This window comes from Acipenser ruthenus, chromosome 10, assembly GCF_902713425.1.
Source record: "Acipenser ruthenus chromosome 10, fAciRut3.2 maternal haplotype, whole genome shotgun sequence".
NCBI classification, from domain to species: domain Eukaryota; kingdom Metazoa; phylum Chordata; class Actinopteri; order Acipenseriformes; family Acipenseridae; genus Acipenser; species Acipenser ruthenus.
In genome coordinates this window covers 48,134,356-48,152,803 of record NC_081198.1, presented here as the reverse complement: position 1 = coordinate 48,152,803, position 18,448 = coordinate 48,134,356, and the positions used below count along the sequence as shown (strand labels likewise).

Genomic DNA, 18,448 nt, shown 5'->3' with positions numbered 1-18,448 from the left:
CTTGCATTTCTTGAACGCGCAACTAAAGAAGAGTACAAAATCAAGTCCCACATTAAAGAAAGTAGCCCATGTTACTCACCTGTGCAGTCTCTGCGTGGAGGAGGAAACACGCGGCCGGAAAAAGCATTCCAACACATACGTCGCTGTTTAAAACTGAATTAAAAAGAAAACCGATATCATCGTATATTAAACTACACGGAGCGTGTGATGCATGTGTGTTCAGGAAATTTGCTACGTGTTCTACAGGATACGTCACTGAGTAAATGTTTGTTTCGGCCAATGCGATACAGGGAGTGTTCATGCAGGTAAACTGCTTTCGGTGATTTATAAGGAGATTTCTGAACAATGCTCTATTTGCACATGTTTATTGGTTTGCTTCGGGTTCATGTGAATTTCTAACAAAGAATATGTTTAGGTCGATTTGTTGGCCGTGTACACTGTATCCAGCACTTCACTGTTGTAACTGAACACCTTGTACAAACTGTAACATAAAACGCTCAAAACAGAGCCAAAAAAAAAAAAAAAAAAATTGTAAAAAGTCTTATGCCAGTTTACCGGTGTGGACAGCGTCTTATTCCAAAGCAACCAGAGAACAATTCAATTAGTTCCAGCACGGAACCTGCTGCATTATAGTAGCGCCACCTCAAAATATATTATATGTCTTTGCGAAATAATTTTGGGCAGTTGAAAGAAAATTATCCAAAACTGATGTACTTTAAATTAAAAAAATTCATACCTGAAATTTACACAACTAAGACCAGGCATGCAGTTTACATTTTTACTGTTTTTTTTTTTTTTTTAAACAATAAAACCTTATTTTCTGTTTCATCATTACATAAAATGTAGATAGAGGGGATCCTCTTCATTAAGTATATATTTTAGTTTTCTGAGGCAAAAAATGCAAACTGCCCTAATCTTGGAAAAACGCTGAAGATACATTAACCATGGAGACGGATATGCAAATGAGGCCTTCCAATAATTTATACTTTGTGCAATACAATATGAGGGAGCTTGTCTGTTTCAATAGCACACATTCACTGCCACCACTGCTGTTTCACCTTTTATGAAATCTCATGAACCATTGCAGATGGCAACTTCATATTTTCAGAGCTATGGAAACTCCTCTACCAAAACAGCTGGTAACCTTCCCTTGACCTGTGACCTAAAATGACAGTGTAGTGTATGATCAGACCATCCACAGCTTACAGGTTATATGCAGTAAAAGCTCTGCCTCAGTGTTCTTGTCCCTGGAATGCTAGGAATCTTCTTACAGTTAAACACACTTTTCCAGAAGCTCCCAAAACATCAGCTGCATTGTTGCAAAACAAACTCATCTTTTTGATAACTCCCAAGATCATGGTGCAACAAAATACATTCAGATCTATTTTTTTGTGCAATAGGACCCACTGCATGACCTGGTCCTAACAGTATATTATTACAATTGGTCTGTAGTCTCAGACTGGTGGAGTTTAATAATGTAAATAATATACTTCATTTAGGGTCTAGGGGTAGTAGGACTGGTTTCATTTTCAAACCTAGCACGGCTAATGTAATAATTGCAAATCATTTTATGCCAATTACTTTTTGAACCTATTTTCCTCCATGGTTTATTTTGTATTTATTTAATTGTGTTAGTTTGACTAGACTTTACTATATGAAAAACCATAATGACAATAGTCAATACAATCAAAGGACTTATAACTTGCATTTACCCTACTTACACTCTATTTGTCTAAAAATTGACAGCTTTTTCAAATATAGTATGATACGCACATCTTTAAAATGACGACTGAAATTGATTTGCCTCTAACATTTTTTTTTACCATTACATCTAATGGTGAAAGGTTTTTATTCTACTGCACCTTATTTAAGATTCCCTTAAGTGGGACCACCACCAATTGCCAAGTAATTTAAGATATTTGTATGTTCTCTTTACTACAATTATTATTTTTCCATTTCTACATGAAAAATTGCCCTCTAGCTAAATTCTGTAATTAAAAAGTTAAATATGATTTAAAAACTTACATAATTCTATCTTGTAATATGCTTGTTATTTTAAAATTGGGCTGCAAGTTGTTCTTCAATCAATGTCAGTGAATACTTTTATAGAAAGTGAATTCTGAAGACTACCTTTCTGCACCAAACATTTAACTCTGTGTAATATACATTCATACATACATACATACATATCACACTTCATTCTGACAATCTTTTCAATTTTATATAGTTTAAAAAAATAAGTCACAGTGACAAAAAGGCACACTCTTAAACAAACGATATCCAGTATAATTAGATTAACAAACAAAACTTGTACATAATATTGCAAAAATCTTTTTTTTTTTTTTTTTACGGAAATGCATCAGCTACAATAACAAGCTTACATTACATATCAAATATAGATAACCAGTGTACTAAAAGTGACAAAAAAGAATTCTGTAAAGCACATATAACAAACAGCTAGCATTTAAAAACACATTCTGATGAAACGTATGTAACATATTTAGGATGTGGTTTGTGCGAGTAGAATTATTGTAAGCAGGGTTGGCTGCTCTGTATAGATATATAATATCTATACTATTCCACTAAATGCAGCTCATCCAGTTATTTTTTTCTCTTATGAAAACATGCGCAAAAGTCTAATGCGATTGCCAAATACACTAAATATTAAATCAATAATAAAAATAAACACTGAACTGCAATAATGGAAATAAATTCACTGGATACAAGATACTTTGGGCACTTTTATAATGAACATTTCCAAAATATTATACAGGGTAGAAACTGTATAATAAAACTTAATTTATGAGAACTGCTAAAAGAAACTAGTTTCAAGTTAGTAATTGTAGTCAGTATTGTGTAATCAACAAAATACATATATTTTCAATCCCCTGGCTTGAATCCAGTTAAACATTTGATACATTATTGCTTAACTCAGAAGCACGTTATTGTTATTGAGATCAGATTATACCGGCTTCACACGAGTTATATTTACAGAAAACCGAAAGTATGAACTTCAAATACATGACATATTTACAGGCAACACAAACCTCCTTCTGTAATCACCTTTAAACCAAATGGAATGCATAACTACAATTGATTGTCAGAACAGATTTTAATGTCTGAATAAAAAGCAGTCATGATTTATTGTATTTACAATGTAGGTACAACTCATGATAAAAACAATAACTCACAATACACCTATATACAGTTAAAAACTGGGAAGACTGCCATAAAAAACGTTTATCATCTCAAAGCAAAACAGCCATTATGGTAACAGTGTGCATTAAAAAAAATAAAAGGGGCCAACCAAACAATTCAAATTCAAATGCTGTATTTTCTTGTGTGTTCAAAGTATACAGTTGCCCAGATAAGGCTAAAATTGTTCAATTTATAATGAATCTGAAATGCACTCTTGAGGCTGTAATTTTTTGTACATTTACAATTATTAGAGTGTCAAATCAGATAACAGGTTAACACAAAGCTCTATACGAAATTCTGTACTTCAAGGATATGATACATGTATGGCCTTTTTACACAGAAAAGCTAGGATACAGCAATATTTTAATGACAAGTTATTAAAAGCGAGCCTCCAGATGATATCTGTATTTGTAAAGTGTTAACCGTACACAATCAATAACACCGTTGACTTTAAATTAGAGATTTTAAAAAAAGTTAAAAGTGCTTTAAAATGTAAGGTTTATAAATGAATCTGAAAGGCTGTCATACATTAGGTGTTGAAAATGTAACAAAAGTGCTTTTAAGTTTTAATGAAAAATGAAGATTATGTATGCAAAGGCACTCATGGGACAAATGATAACATACAGTGTAGAAGTTAGAATATCCCTTAAAAGTTTCTATAAATAATGTAACCCTTTCAACGCTGCAGACCAGTACTACAGTCAAGGAAATAAACTATACAGAAACTATTTGTTTTAATGAAAGCGACTTAGTACTGTAGGGTTATCTATCTGTGTAGTGACTCAGTGTTGAAGTTAATTACTGAACATCACTTGGATCTGAAAACACAACAGTACGAGTCTAATAGGAAACTCAACTGTCCTATTTTTTTTTTAAACTTTTAAATCTACTTTTCCTTCACTTGAGGGTTTTCCCTTCATATTCCCGCTGTAAGATCCCGTTTAAAACCAAACCATATTTGATCAACATAGACCTACTGATGGCTTTAACAAGATCAATGGAATACAAATTATCATTGGAAATCTGTTTAATGTGTGAGAGGGAAAATACAAATAAATAAATTCACGAGTAAGTAGTGCATTGTTGAAATTGCATAACAGTACTTGACTTTGTCAGTTGAACAAGTGCTTGCCATATATCAAGATTCAATGCACAGATGGTAAAATAGATGTACATGGATAAATATCAACTGCCACCACATGAAGAATATTGTGTGGGGATGGTTTGCATAAATAACCTCATGTGTGAGAAACGAAAACTTGGAATGCTCAAAACTGCTATGCAATGGGAGTCTGGTTATAATCCACATTTTGTCTATCATCTTTTCCATTGATGGCACTGGCTGTGTTGAAATGCATTTACAATGTTTGGCATTATTTAATAAAAGTTTCATTTTGTAATTTTTTTATTTTTAAAGAAAAGGGCTTAGAAGGTCCCCGGTTCAAAACTTGGCTCACTCACAGACTCATTGTGTGACCCTGAGCAAGTCACTTAACCTACTTGTGCTCAGTCTTTCGGGTGAGACGCTGTTGTAAGTGACTCTGCAGCTGATGCATAGTTCACACACCCTAGTCTCTGTAAGTCGCCTTGGATAAAGGCGTCTGCTAAATAAGCAAATAATAATAATAATAATAATAATAATAATAATAATTATTGGAATGGCCTGAAAGGATCACAAGCCCTTCAAATGTTATGACCTTTTGAGTTATCTTTCCAAATCCTCTATAAAGACCTGCAGTGTTGAAAAAATACTGATATCATATTCACTATAATATCTCATAACAAAAAAAGAAAAAAAAAAAACATTTGGGAAACTAAAAATCATGCACTATGCAATACAAATTTGGTCAATTGCACTTGTTTTTATCATGCTCTGTGGTACTTAAGAACTTACATACCTTATTTGTAAGGTAGCATATAAAAGGCAATTAAGTGCAATCCAATTTCCTTGGGGTTTTAGATTATAGTATTTAACATACTTAACGAAACGAATTGTCTACTTAGTTACAAAAGTAAATTAAATCATATCAATTTCTTCAATATTTTCATCGATTTTAGTTTTTAAAAAGCGTTTCAATGCAATTAAATCCAATCTACTATGTATTAGCCTTTAAATACGTGCCTGATTTTTTAAATTGAAAAATAAACATTTCTACTTTTTCAACAGTAATCATTATATAACTGCCTCTACAGCATATATTTAAAAAAGGTCTTATACTACATTGCCCAGTTACAGTATGTTTTATATTTTCCTTTACTGATGTTCCAATAAATGCCACTGAAATTACCCCCATCTAATCCAGAGTTACAGTCAGCTACCAAAAATTTATATATGATTCCATAGCAAACTCAGTCTAACTGTTCATCAGTTACAGTGAGAGTTATCAGTACGATAGTCTCCAAAATACAACGTTCAGGCCAATACGATACAGTAGTAAAAAAACACATTGTATTATTAAAAGTAAAAAATCTAAAAATAAAAATAGGTGAGAAATATACCAAATGTCAGTACAAATACCAACATATTTTTCTATAAACTGCAAATATTGCTAAGCCATAACTGGCTTGGGAAGGGGGTTACACCGATGCCATACTTGAAACTACAGGACTGTGGACTGGCAGGTTTGACTTCTGGTCGCATTATTCAGGACAATCTGGGGTATGGAAATCCAAGGTTAAAATAAACCCAGAAGTAAAAAAATTGAAAGCGGCATGCAAAGGAACTATTGCGAGATAAATAACAATGGTATTTTTCTTCTTGACCTTGGATGAAATGGTAGGTTAAAAGGGAAACAAAGTCTTTTACATTTTAACTGTGGGTTGGTCAGATTTAAAAAGTTTTCCCACAAATGCGAGTTAAAAAAAAAAAAAATGTGGATGTAAAGTGCCTTTTATATATAGATTTCATTTAACCAAATGTTTGGCTGGTTGTGGCATCTGGTGAAGAAGTCATCTGGGTTCTGCTCTCAGTCACACTAACCAAAGGGAACTCAGGGAAGTCTGTGCTAGCCCCATGTCCACGCAGGCTCACTTGTCCATTGGCAGTGTTGAACTGGGAAGAGATTCCAGACCTTGAGCTTTGGAACTGAGATCTGAAGTTCTGCTCAAAAGTACCGATCTGAAAGGCCTGATGGATCGGCTGGGTGTCAGTCTTTTTTGAAGAGGTAACCTGCTCTAAAAAGTCTTCCGCAGGCGAGACAGAAGAGTGGTTAGTGTCATCCCCTGAAAATGAGAAGGAGTGCTGAGAGTCTCCTACGATTAGCCCAAAGTGAGACTTCTCTGAAGAGGACCTCAATGGAGAGTTCATCCCGGATCGAAAGCCGGACCGGTTAGACAAGGTATACTGCTTATCAATTGTGGAAAACAAAGGTTGGCTGGAAAGAGTTTGGCTCTCGGTCACAAAAGTAAGGCTCTGGCTATTTAAATAGGCATCATTCTGGCTAGTTCTATCCAAGGCTTGCTGAAGAAATTTAGAATACTCCTGGAACATGCTGGCTTTTTCTGTAGAAGCGGCCTGGGAACTCGTCCCAACAGTCTCAGCCTGGCTGACCTCGGTAACATCAGATGCGTTAATTGATATGCTGGATGTCACTTCGGTGTCTGCCACACTGAAAGAGATGTCATGTTGTCCATTTGCCTTGTTGGAATAGTGATCTAGAAGAGTCTGGAGTACCTCGTCTGGAATAACATTCTTGTCATGGCCAGACTTCATTTCAACATTTAACGTCTGTGTGTCCAAAATAGAGACAGTGGCGCTATCGTCAATGACACTGGCCACAGCTGCTTGGGTGACAGAGGGCTGAGATGCTATTGTGCTAACATTTAGGGCATAATCCCTGCTATTATTAGTGGCTGCCTGCAAATACCTTTTCTTTTTTAAAAACTGCATGGCATCATCATAGTTATTACTGCTGGCTGCAGGCTTGCTTGGACCCACCTGCAGGGCGTCTACCTGGTCCATGTCAGCGTTACTCTCTGAGTCTAGAAGAACCCGCTTGTCCACAAGTTCAAAAGAGTATTTGGTAACTTTATTTTCTTCAAATGAAGAAGACAAAGGGGACATATTCTGGCTTTCGACCAAGGGCTGTTTCTGCGTTCTCTTGTTTGTAACCTTTTTAAGGACTAATTTAGGAGGGTGTATAATCTGAGATGACGATTCACCCAACTGTCCACCACCAAGAGAGGAGTGCGGCAGCTCTACGGAATACTCGGCCACCATATACTCATCTTTCACTTTGGAGGCAATTGCATACAAAGGCAAATAGTCGTTTTTGACATTCTTTTGCTCAAGGTTTTCTCCACCATCGTCTTTCTCAGGAAGAGCCACCAAAGTCCTCGGTTTCTCACCGGTCTTCTGCCTCTTTTTCTTTGGCAGTGAGCTTTCCTTTGGGGGAGGGGCGAAGCCCAAGTCTTCATCACTTCCCAAGAGTCCTGCCTTAGCTGCAGCTTTGTTGGATTTCTTGTCCCGATTCTCATGGCACATGCGCTTGTGCTTCAGTACCCGGTCAGTCCTGGAAAAGTACTAAACAAAAAAAACAATTTTCACTAACTAAGTGCAAACCATGTAATCATCTAAACATGAGAAGTCTATTTTCGATAAAATTCCAATGCAATTAATTTGCATGGTCATTGTGGAATACTAAACTTTTAGACAACCTACATGGTCTTAAAATTGTATTAATTGTAACACTATGACTTTGTGAATAATATATATGTATATCTTTTTAAAATCTCAGCAACTGAATAACATGACAAGCTGCCTGTTACAGCACATTGTATTTTTGTTGCAAAGCACTCATAGGGTGATTATCTTATGTTGTGAAGCAAACACACACCATTCATCTTTTGTACCACTTATATATTGATTACCTGATGGCAGTATTCACACTGGTAAGGCTTTTCTCCACTGTGGGTTCTCTTGTGTCTCTCCATATGGTATTTCTGTATAAATCTCATTCCACACTCATCGCAGCGAAATGGTTTTTCACCTAGCAACATATACAGAAAGGATTTCAATAACATTTAAACTATGTAGTCATCCACAGACCCTTCAAACACAACTGTTCAATAGCAACAAGCAAAATCATTGATGCACTTCACCCAATTTTCTCAGTGGGCCTAACGTGATAGCTTTCAATTTACTATGCGTGTCTGAACAAAAATTACAAACTACAAACTGTCTAACCTAGTTGCATTAGCTACATGAATGGTAAGCTGCAAACTCATTTTTTTTTTCTTTCTTAAATACAAAAACAAAACAAAAACATATCAGTACACCATTTGCTGCAGAGCTAACTGCCCACGCATATTGTCAAAGCAAGAATTACTAGGGGTTGGACTAGCTGTGAGAGGGCCAATTAAAAAGTGGCATTCACAGTTTCAGCTGTGAATTCAGACAGGATGTTAACCAAGAATCCAACGTTTGGAATTTTGCACACACACATTTAATCAAAAATATGCAAGTCAAATGTGGGTGTTACTTAGTGTAAAGTGGGTAGGCAAATGTATTTCATATTCAATATTTCTTCAGTCTTTTCTGTATACAATGAAATTATGTACACAGTTTTCTACACAAATACATGTTGCTTATGATGTTTTAATCAGATTAATCAAACATTCCTGATATCTTAATGTAAATGCTTTACCATGTTTAATCCTAAACTGTAAACGTTTATGAAATTATAACGGAAACTAGCACCCCTAATTCAGACTGGAAAAGGCGTTTGAGCATAAAAGACTAGAGGATTCTGATTACTTGAGTTGCAAGAAAAAAAAAACATGATTCAGGAGTGGGTGGCTTTCAGGCAAGATCAATGAAATGTTAAACCACTTTTCTGAGATGCAAATGCTTGTCATCGTAACTGCTACCTGCAGAAAAGCAAAACCATAACCCCTGCAAATACTGATCCACTGGCTGAGGATATTCAAGTACATTTTTCAAACCACTTTGCAAAATAAAATGTTATTTAACCTGTAGAAACCATCGTAAGAGATTTCTCAGGGTATCCTAAACATCTGAACAAGCCATGCAATGTAACCACAAACTACATTTCACGTCTTACAATACTCAAATGGTGTAAAGGGTACGGTACTCATTTCATAATTCTAATCAAAGTTATCTAATGTCAGCTTCTAAAAATAGGTTTTTAGGAAATGAACATTTTTAGTCAATGAAATCCTATAATCTGAATCACAACATAAGACATTCTCATCCTACCAGTGTGAATCTTTTCATGTCTTTGCAGCAGGTACTTCTGGATGAAACGCATATCACACTGGCTGCACTGAAATGGCTTCTCACCTGAAACAAGACAAGAGATCTTTCACAGCCCTCTAAAAAATTAGAACACTTGGAGATTACATAGTAGCCCATCACAAGGAGACAGATTGGGTTCACAAAGTATTGCTCCCATTCTAAAACCAGGCTAACATAATTAAATATGTAAACCTGGCTCAAAGAAATTGGACTTTTAAAATTAAAAAATGATACAATATATAAAGTCAGTAATGGCAGCAGGGGTGTTGGCTTCCTGGATAAATAACAAAAACTGAAGTATGTGCGAGTTCTAGCCAATTCTCAAAAAAGCCTTCAGTGCTCTTACTCCCAATAGTTGTGGACTTGGTATGTCTGGAAATGCAATGCTGCGACTCTTAGAGCTTAAATATCTTTTGATAACAAAATTAAAAGCAGTATCTTTTCTGGTCATACTTTTAAGGATCCATCTATAAAATCTCTCTAAACATGTTATTAAAAGTTTTGAGGATTATTAACACCATATTACTTGTGTAAAGCTTCACATCATGCTATAAAAATAGTAAGCTATATATATATATATATATATATATATATATATATATATATATATACACACACACACACACACACATATATATATATATATATATATATATATATAAATGCCTTAGTGGCATGTTCTTACAACACTGTATTTCTACAGCTTGCTGTTACTAATAAGACATGTCAAATACTGTTTATATATAAAGATGCATCATAAGTTGTCTAAATTGGATCCTTAACTAAAGTGTTACTGTTTTTCATTCACTTTACCTATTAAGTAAACTAGTCTTGCTATTTTTCTTTGCAAAGCCATTATAATCCACGCCGAGAGCAGTACCTGTGTGGATGAAGACATGTCTCTGTAAATGGTAGTTGGTTCGGAAGGCAGCACTGCAGTGTTCACAAATGTGAGACTTTGGACTCTTAAGCCCTAGGGACCCATCTTCATTTATTGTAAGAATCTACAAAAAATAGTTTATAGCCTAATTTATCAGTAACGTTAATTAAAACAGGTCTATAAATATTATACTTTGGCTTTTACAATACATTCTAATCTCAGAATACCGGTACATTCACCATTATAAAATACCTTTCAATGCAGTTGTGTTTTAAATGAAAAATGCCACCATTAAGTCCTCTAGGGGAAATCTTTATTCAACAGTTAGGCCTAACACACAAAGGTTTACATGTCTAACCTATAGAAAACACAAACCATTAGGAGTTTGAAGGTTTGCTAAATTGTCCCAATCATAATGATGAAACATTGCCATGAAGCTAAATTAAGAACATTTATGCGAAAATAAATATCAGTTGAAATAAACTAGTTTACAGAGTTTTTTTTTCTGAACATTGCAATATTAACAATGTCAAATGTTTGTGGTAGCTTTACACCACAATGACCTGACAAAAAACACAGACATTGTATTGTAAATTTAATAGTATGTCAAATCATATTTTACCCAAAAAATCGTTAGAAACATATTTGAAAAGTTCTGCACTATAAGTCAAATCCATCTGAATTGCTGCTAGCCTCAGAACTCCCATTATTTTCATGTATTGAAACAAAATATTTGATTCTATTCCTTTATCACAAATGTAGTTCACACATTCTTGCCCCGAGGGCTAAAATGACCATTAGAAATGGTCATATACCTTTGCAGGAGAACGCTGTTTTCTTTTCTTCTTTTTCTGACAATCAATCATGTCTCTGGGCTGTTTACTGTCCTTTTTCATCTGTACTGGCTCTTCTGATAACTTTATTTCTTCTTTAACATGTACCTACAAAACACCACACATTATCTAAAAGGAAGGCATATTGACAGATTCCACCCATATGGAGAGATATAGGGTGGATTGCGCAGATCAAGATTCAGCCTGGATCAGACTCAATATCGGATTTAATCCTAGATTCAAATTCAATTCTAGATTACATTCCAATCCTGATAGTAGGTGGATTGAGTCTGGATTCTTGTGAAGATGGTCGGTTATTTTGGATGGTTAGATATAGTGTTGTTTGTGATCGTAGCAATCCTTTTAACTGAATATAGTGATATATTTTATTGAGTATACGTTTTATACAAAGATTCAGAATGAGAAAAGAAAGCATAACAGAGCTGGTTAATATATTAAAAAGACACAGAGACAAAAAAGACTCTCTTCCTTCACTCATTAAACTGCTACTTGAGATTTCATGCCACTGGGTTGTTTCAGAAAGTAATCGGGTGCAGTACCTGTTTCGTGTCAATGAGTCATCTGTGTGTAGTAATTCACAGGATCATTTACGTGAGCAATATATTATTTTTCCAACGGAAGAACAAGTTATGAGCCATTGTATACAGCACCTGCTAACAGTTTTTCACCAATTAAACTGGGGTAAAATAACCGATAACTATTTCAACAATACATGTGAATTTGAGCTATATTTGCAGTAGCGAATTATTGTGGAGGTAGATAACTGTATTTTTTTTATTTTTTTTTTTTTTATTATAAAAACAACATGTTCACCAGTATGTATCAGATTTAGAAAAAAAATATATCATGCAAGATAAAATAGTTACAAGTGTACTGTATTTATTATTCTGTACAAGTTTATGTACAGTTACTACTGTTATTCCTCTCCCTTTTCAAAGCAGCTATCTGGTATGCAACTTCAGCTTTTTCTTCTTTCAAAGCATAGATGTTCATTTTCAATGTGTGCTCTTCACGAGCCATCTCCAGAAGGGCGGGGCCAGGGTCATCTTATTCACATCTCCACTTTCTTACAGGTGGTGAAGTGACAGTCGGCAGCCCTTGCTCTGTGGGAGTGAACTAGTGGCTGAGCTAAAGACAGCGGCATCAGGGGCCGGGGCAGTATCAAATCAGTCAACTACCTAAGAACATGTTTTGTAAATAAATACATGTTCTAGTAGTTAATTCAGTATTATTATTCTATTCATCAACAGAAACATACATTAGCTAATCCGCACATAGACTTGCTATCAAGGTAAATAACGTTTGGTTATCTTTTTTTTATTCTCTATATAATAATATCTTTATAGTTATCAAATTTAATTTGATAAAAGGTTTGTCTCAAAGAAAGAAAATGCACAGGTTTTAGTAGTTGCCATGGTTATGCTCTGATTACTACTTCATGAGACGGTGTTTCGTAATCAACTAGTGTCACAGACAACCTGAATCCAGGATTAACGGGTGAATTTTAGATTCAATCTCGGATCCGCAGATCCGCCACAAGTCTTGATCTGTGCAACAGAAATGAATCCAGGATCCAATCTTGGATTAGTCAATCCTAGATTGGGTTGAATCTTGATCTCGATGTGCGCAATCCACTCATACTGTATTTGTGTCAGACCAGAGCCTTTACCTACTGTTTTATACCACGAAACAAACATGGCTTCCTAGTCTAATGAAGTTTGAAATAAAACACTTTAGCAGTACTGTGGCCTATTACATGTATTGTCATCCACAGTAGGTGGCCACTAGACTAGAAAGAGCATTTGAAAAATGTGAACATAACTTTTTACTGGTACTGTTAGAAACACTGGAAGCTGGCCCAGTGTTGTACTGCACTGTTTTTAAACATACACGTTGCCACACTTTGCAGCATAGTTATTCAAGAAGTCCATAGTTAACTGAACAGAAAAGAAAGAACAGTGTACTTATTTTGTATTGACTTCAAAATAAGCACAGGACCCTACTTATTTTCCAGCTCTGTTTATGTTTTTTACAGGTAGAGCACTATTCTGCAAACGGCTTCCAATACAGAGTTGTGTGTGCATATTCTCATCTCAGGGAAGGTTGGGGTAAATGGGCACCTTACCGGTAAATGCAATGGCATAGTGCAGCTCCTGGGGAAGCCTGTCATGCATTTCTTGGTCCCTCATCATCATTCTTCACTGTCTCCTCGTGAACCATGAGCTCATCATGGGGGATGAGCTCCTGTTGAGGCAGATGGCTGTCCTGTAGGTCTTCATCATCCTCCTCACCCAGAATGACGTCATGGGGGAGGTCACCTTCTCCCAGCCCTGAATCCTGGCACCCCATTTTACCCCTCACTGTCTGCTCTGGAGCAACCAGACCTCTGGGAGTTTGCATCTCTGCTGTGCTACTGCATTTAAGAAAAATACCTTCCAACTTGTCTTCAATATTCATTCTTTAAGACAGGATGCTGCAGCCAAGTTGCTGGGTAGGAAACAAATATTCCTGTGAAGGGAAGTTCAATAGTAGAGAATAATGAGAATAAGATTTGACACGGTAGGGCCTTAAATATGTTAATAAAATTAAAAGGTATACTTCCAGCAAGGCTATCCAATTCAGCTATTAAACACCATAATCTGATTGAATGATCAGTGGATATCTAAATACATTGTAGCAGAGTGCCATAATACTGCCATGATGCATTCTGTGAATTCTGTGCAGATTCCACTTCACAGCTACCTCAGAATTAATGCATCACATATTTTCAAATCTTAGTAACTGCTATGTTTAGTGATGGGAACTATTTGTATTTAGTAATATTTACGTCACCTGATCATGCAATTCCAAGTTTTATGTGAACACGTATGAATTCACACTTGTGACACTGTGTCCACTGTATAAACTCAAGTGTGGCAGTCTAAGCACGTACAGTACAATAACTTGGCATGGCTCAAACTGCTGTGCTATGGGACTCTTGTTTTCCATCATTTTAGAATAAGCTCAACTAAAGGAATAATTTCCATTGGTATTGGAGCATCAATGAACAGACATACAGACAAGAGACAAAAAACAGAGACATTGTGGTACATAGTACACACAAACAGAAAATTTCTTGACATTATGCAATTAGGGTTTGAATGTTCTCCACACTCCATTTCAGGAAAATTGTTACTTTATAGCACCCCAAAAACAAGGTGTGGCTAATATAAGACAATACAATAGTGACGAGGCACACTTATCAGTCACGCCTGGGATGAAAACTATTGATAAAACCTCAAGCTTCTCAGGCATATGAGTAGGATATTATTGTTCAGAATGCAAAGGGTTTATACTACGCTCAATGTTTCCCATTTAAAACTATCAGTGACTTAGATGGCTTTTTAATATCTTTACAAGTTGTTTTTTTATATAAAACAAAACAAAAAAACCTCCATCAGCTTACAAGCTGAATTAACAAACCGTGTGTGCCAACTGGCCTTCTGCAAGCTGCAAACCCACACATCCCGTCCCTTTCCAGTTACAAAACCGTGAAGGGTGTCTACCTAGCACAAAAGATAACAATTCTCATTTACAAAAGTGAAGTCATTATGTTGTCTGTGTCCAGCAACCTACAGACGTTTGTTTCATAAAATCTGTAAAGTACATTCTACAACTTAACAGTTCTAATAAAATGCGTAACAGACCTGGACAATCTGTATTGCTTGTTCAACTGATTAGTCTGTTCCGCTCAATGAGCATTTCCAACCTTTTCCTGTTCACATCGAACATGTGGAACGTTTTCAAGTCAGTCCGCCTTACAAAATTGCACCTTTACTAACAATCTAACTCATAACTTGGATATTGTTGAAATTTATTTTTTGTTTACGACTGTAAGTCACCCTGGGTAAGGGCATCTGCCAAGAAATAAATAATAATAATAATAATAATAATAATAATACTATTGTAGATTTGGGTGTGTTTGGACAAAGTTAAATGGTAGGGTGTTACACATGCAGGTTACTACGGAAGCCCTGAACCGCAGGTGAAAACGAGAAACTATCATGTACGTTTGTGATATCTAAGGAAAGATCTGGATGGGTTTCCATATTGTTGTCACTATTATTGTTATTATTATTGTTATGCCCATATGTATTCCTGAATTATTATAATTAATACTCTATGTTACTCTATTGAAAAAAGAATGTGCAAATCACAAAGTTATTAATTTTGATTCACGAATGAGATTTTGCCTGGTTATGTCACCCATCAGGAAGGCTGCACTTGTAGACCCCACTGATCTCCCCCTCTGATCTCACTCTACACACCGATTTACAGCAGCCTGGATTCCAGCACTGCATCACCAGCTACGTACGAGAAACTATAGGTTACAAACTGTTAGTCTTTTTTTTTTTTTTTAAGATCCATGTTCGTATGACTTTTTAAAGACAACCCTCCATGCTCAATAATACTTTAGCAAACTATATGCATTCTGTCCAAAAAAAAACAAACCACTATATAAAAACCAGACAAGAACTAACAAGAACTTCAGCAAAATGTTACACAGAAGATGCCGCACATGCTACGATACTTTACAGTACACGCTATCCTTGTCAAATATTTTGTGTTATGATGTACAAGGTATACGTTACAGCATTTTATTTACAGGTGTGCTAGTTAAGTAACACAGAAAACTACAAATGGTTAGGCCACGAAAATTTTGTAAGTTAACGTTATTTACTGTTTTAATTTAAACTATCAAACGTTTCTATTGATAAACCTACATTTTAAATGCAGTTGAAATTGAAACCTGTCAAATACAGAACTGAGCAAAGCCAATCCGATTTAGGGCTATTCAAATCTTAACTGATCACCCGAGAAGTTGCAATTGAAGGTTATACCGCCCACAGCATTTGTACTGTGCTTGCCTTGACCAAGGCAATACGACACACCGCAACACATTGCATTCAAACTAGTGACACAAACCTTTACTTGTTAGTATCGGAGTTTCCCACACAAAAAAAGTCAAAAGATGCATTACCTGCGGAAGGGCAAAATGTAAACACAGCTGCTCCTAATTCTGGGCCCTTCTTGTTTTTTTGTTTTTTTGCTTCACACACACGACTAGTACATTGCAACAAACAACTGTATCGCACGCCCAAAGACAGGTACTAGGTAGCTAGCAAAGAAGCATGACCTCGCTTTAATATATATTTAAATGCATCAACAAAGGAAATCAAAGACCCTGCGGTACTCCGTTTCCCCACAGGCTCGATGTCTTCTGAATCTCTATTACCGGCACACGTTGCTTTGGAAACGAACCTGAAATCCAAACGAAGGCCTGATTGCCTGACATCATCATCATCATCATCATCATACACACAAACAAAAAAAAAAACAACAGGGAGCGCAAACACGAAAAAGTGCCATTTTACAGCTCGAACGTCACAACGGAACAGTCGACTATTCCTTGCCCTGCCAGTAGTTTGTGTTTAATTGTCACGTACCGGGTCTGGTAAGAGCTATTAAAGCCGCTTTGTAGTCATATTTTGTCTGTAAAAGTTTCTCTGGTGAAGCTCCCATTGACAGCAACAACATTCCAGCTCCACAGTGGCTCTGCCCGCGGTGCATTGTGGGATGCGAGCCTCTGAGTCGGGCAGGCAGCTTGTATTTCCAGTCCTCCTACACCTGTCCGGTGGTTCCGGGGGATAAGGTAGAAAAAGCGGCTCTGCAAATGATTGTCTCAAATTAACTCAAAACAAGCGTTGCACAGAGAGAAGGCCGCTGGGAATGTCGGTGTAGTAACTGACTATTTAAAATAAAAAATAAACTTGTGAGTTGGAAAGTCTGAACTGTCCCGGTGAACACCTTTATACAGACCATTTTTTATTTAGTTTCAACACTAAAAACGAATATATCCTAGTTATCCTAGTCTTTATTTAACGTTCCGAAAGAGTTCAATAAAACCACGCTACTGGTTGTTTATGTTCCTGTCAGTATTAGTGTGGTATCTTTTTTATTTTATTTAATATGCTATTATTGATTAGGGAAAGTCGCTCTCTTCATTTTTCACATTTTGCTTGACCCGCTGCTTTAAAAAGTCTTGTGCTTGAATCCCATATTGTCTCAGCCTGTCAGGCAGCTGGTAAAACACACTCGGATGATGCTATGCCAAGCAGCTGAATTGCCAACTGTGCTTGGAAGACGCAATCCTTTTACCTCCGAGGTCCCTGCACGGCTACATCCACAGCGCAACAACCAACATCCATGCCCTGTTTCTCTCTCTGTTTGGACTTTATTACACAATGCGCTTTCTACCAGCGCTGCCTCACTGATTCTCATACCCATAGTTATTTAATTATATATTGTTTTATTATTTATGTACAGTATGTCTAACTACAAACATACTTTCTGATTATTACATTCTAAGGTTACAATGGGCAATAAAGCCTGCATCCCTATGGCAAAACTACATTTGATGAATGTAAACAAACAACAGGTGGATTAGAAAGTAAATTTACCACATCAATGATATGGTGTACTGATGTGGTAAACTTATTTTCTAATCACCCTATATATATATATATATATATATATATATATATATATATATAAAATCATCTAAAACAGGCACTGTAACATACTAGTTTCCCTTGGTGTGCTGTATGCTTCATGTTTCTGGTTATTTATTACTTTCATATTTTACTTGCATGACTGTATGTAATGTGGGTGCCCAGAGTTGTGTGGCCAGATAAAGTTCAATACAAGTGCTAAATAAAACAAAAACTCAAAATGCTCATAACAGGTTTAATGCGGCTTGACCTGGTAGCTTAGGCCCAAGGCTAATGTATTTTGTGTGCTTGCAACTGTACATTCACAGCTTCTGCATGTGTTGAGAACGTCCTGTGACACTGGAGGGCAGCATTTACAGTAAACAGTATTTATACAATGTAAATCACTCTTACATTTTCGTTTTTTTTTACTGTTCTGGTTTCCCATTATCTGGAACATAAAGTATGGGACCAAAAAAAGTCGTGTTTGAATATACACAGGGGTCAATCTCAGTAATTTTGAGACACAATCTGCAATTTTGTTGAAACAAACTATAATTGCAATATATGAGATCTGCCTAAAGTTATACTCTGGAGAAGTGTGTATACATACACACACACACACACACACACACAAGGTGATTAGCAAGGAAGTTTACCACATCAATGTTATGGTGCATTGATGTGGTAAACTTACTTTTTAAAAGGTGAAAAAGCATTATCGTCTTTT

General features: G+C 36.0%; 2 protein-coding genes across 2 annotated transcripts in view; both read right to left on the bottom strand.

Moving 5' to 3' along the window:
* LOC117405454 (solute carrier family 12 member 8) overlaps window positions 1-270 on the bottom strand; it is a 31,071-nt gene extending 30,801 nt beyond the window's left edge. Inside the window, exon 1 of the mRNA XM_034008524.3 lies at window positions 80-270. The gene's annotated coding sequence lies outside the window, so the exon portion shown is untranslated. The remainder of the gene's footprint in view (window positions 1-79) is intronic.
* Window positions 271-2,199: 1,929 nt separating this feature from the next.
* Window positions 2,200-17,417, bottom strand: LOC131738189 (zinc finger protein 148-like). The gene is given in 8 exon segments (XM_059032422.1): window positions 2,200-7,720; window positions 8,068-8,186; window positions 9,416-9,499; window positions 10,335-10,458; window positions 11,150-11,275; window positions 13,309-13,371; window positions 13,373-13,696; window positions 16,675-17,417. Coding segments are annotated over 7 exon segments (2,403 nt in total). The 5' UTR covers window positions 13,646-13,696; window positions 16,675-17,417; the 3' UTR covers window positions 2,200-6,106.
* Window positions 17,418-18,448: the final 1,031 nt, after the last annotated feature.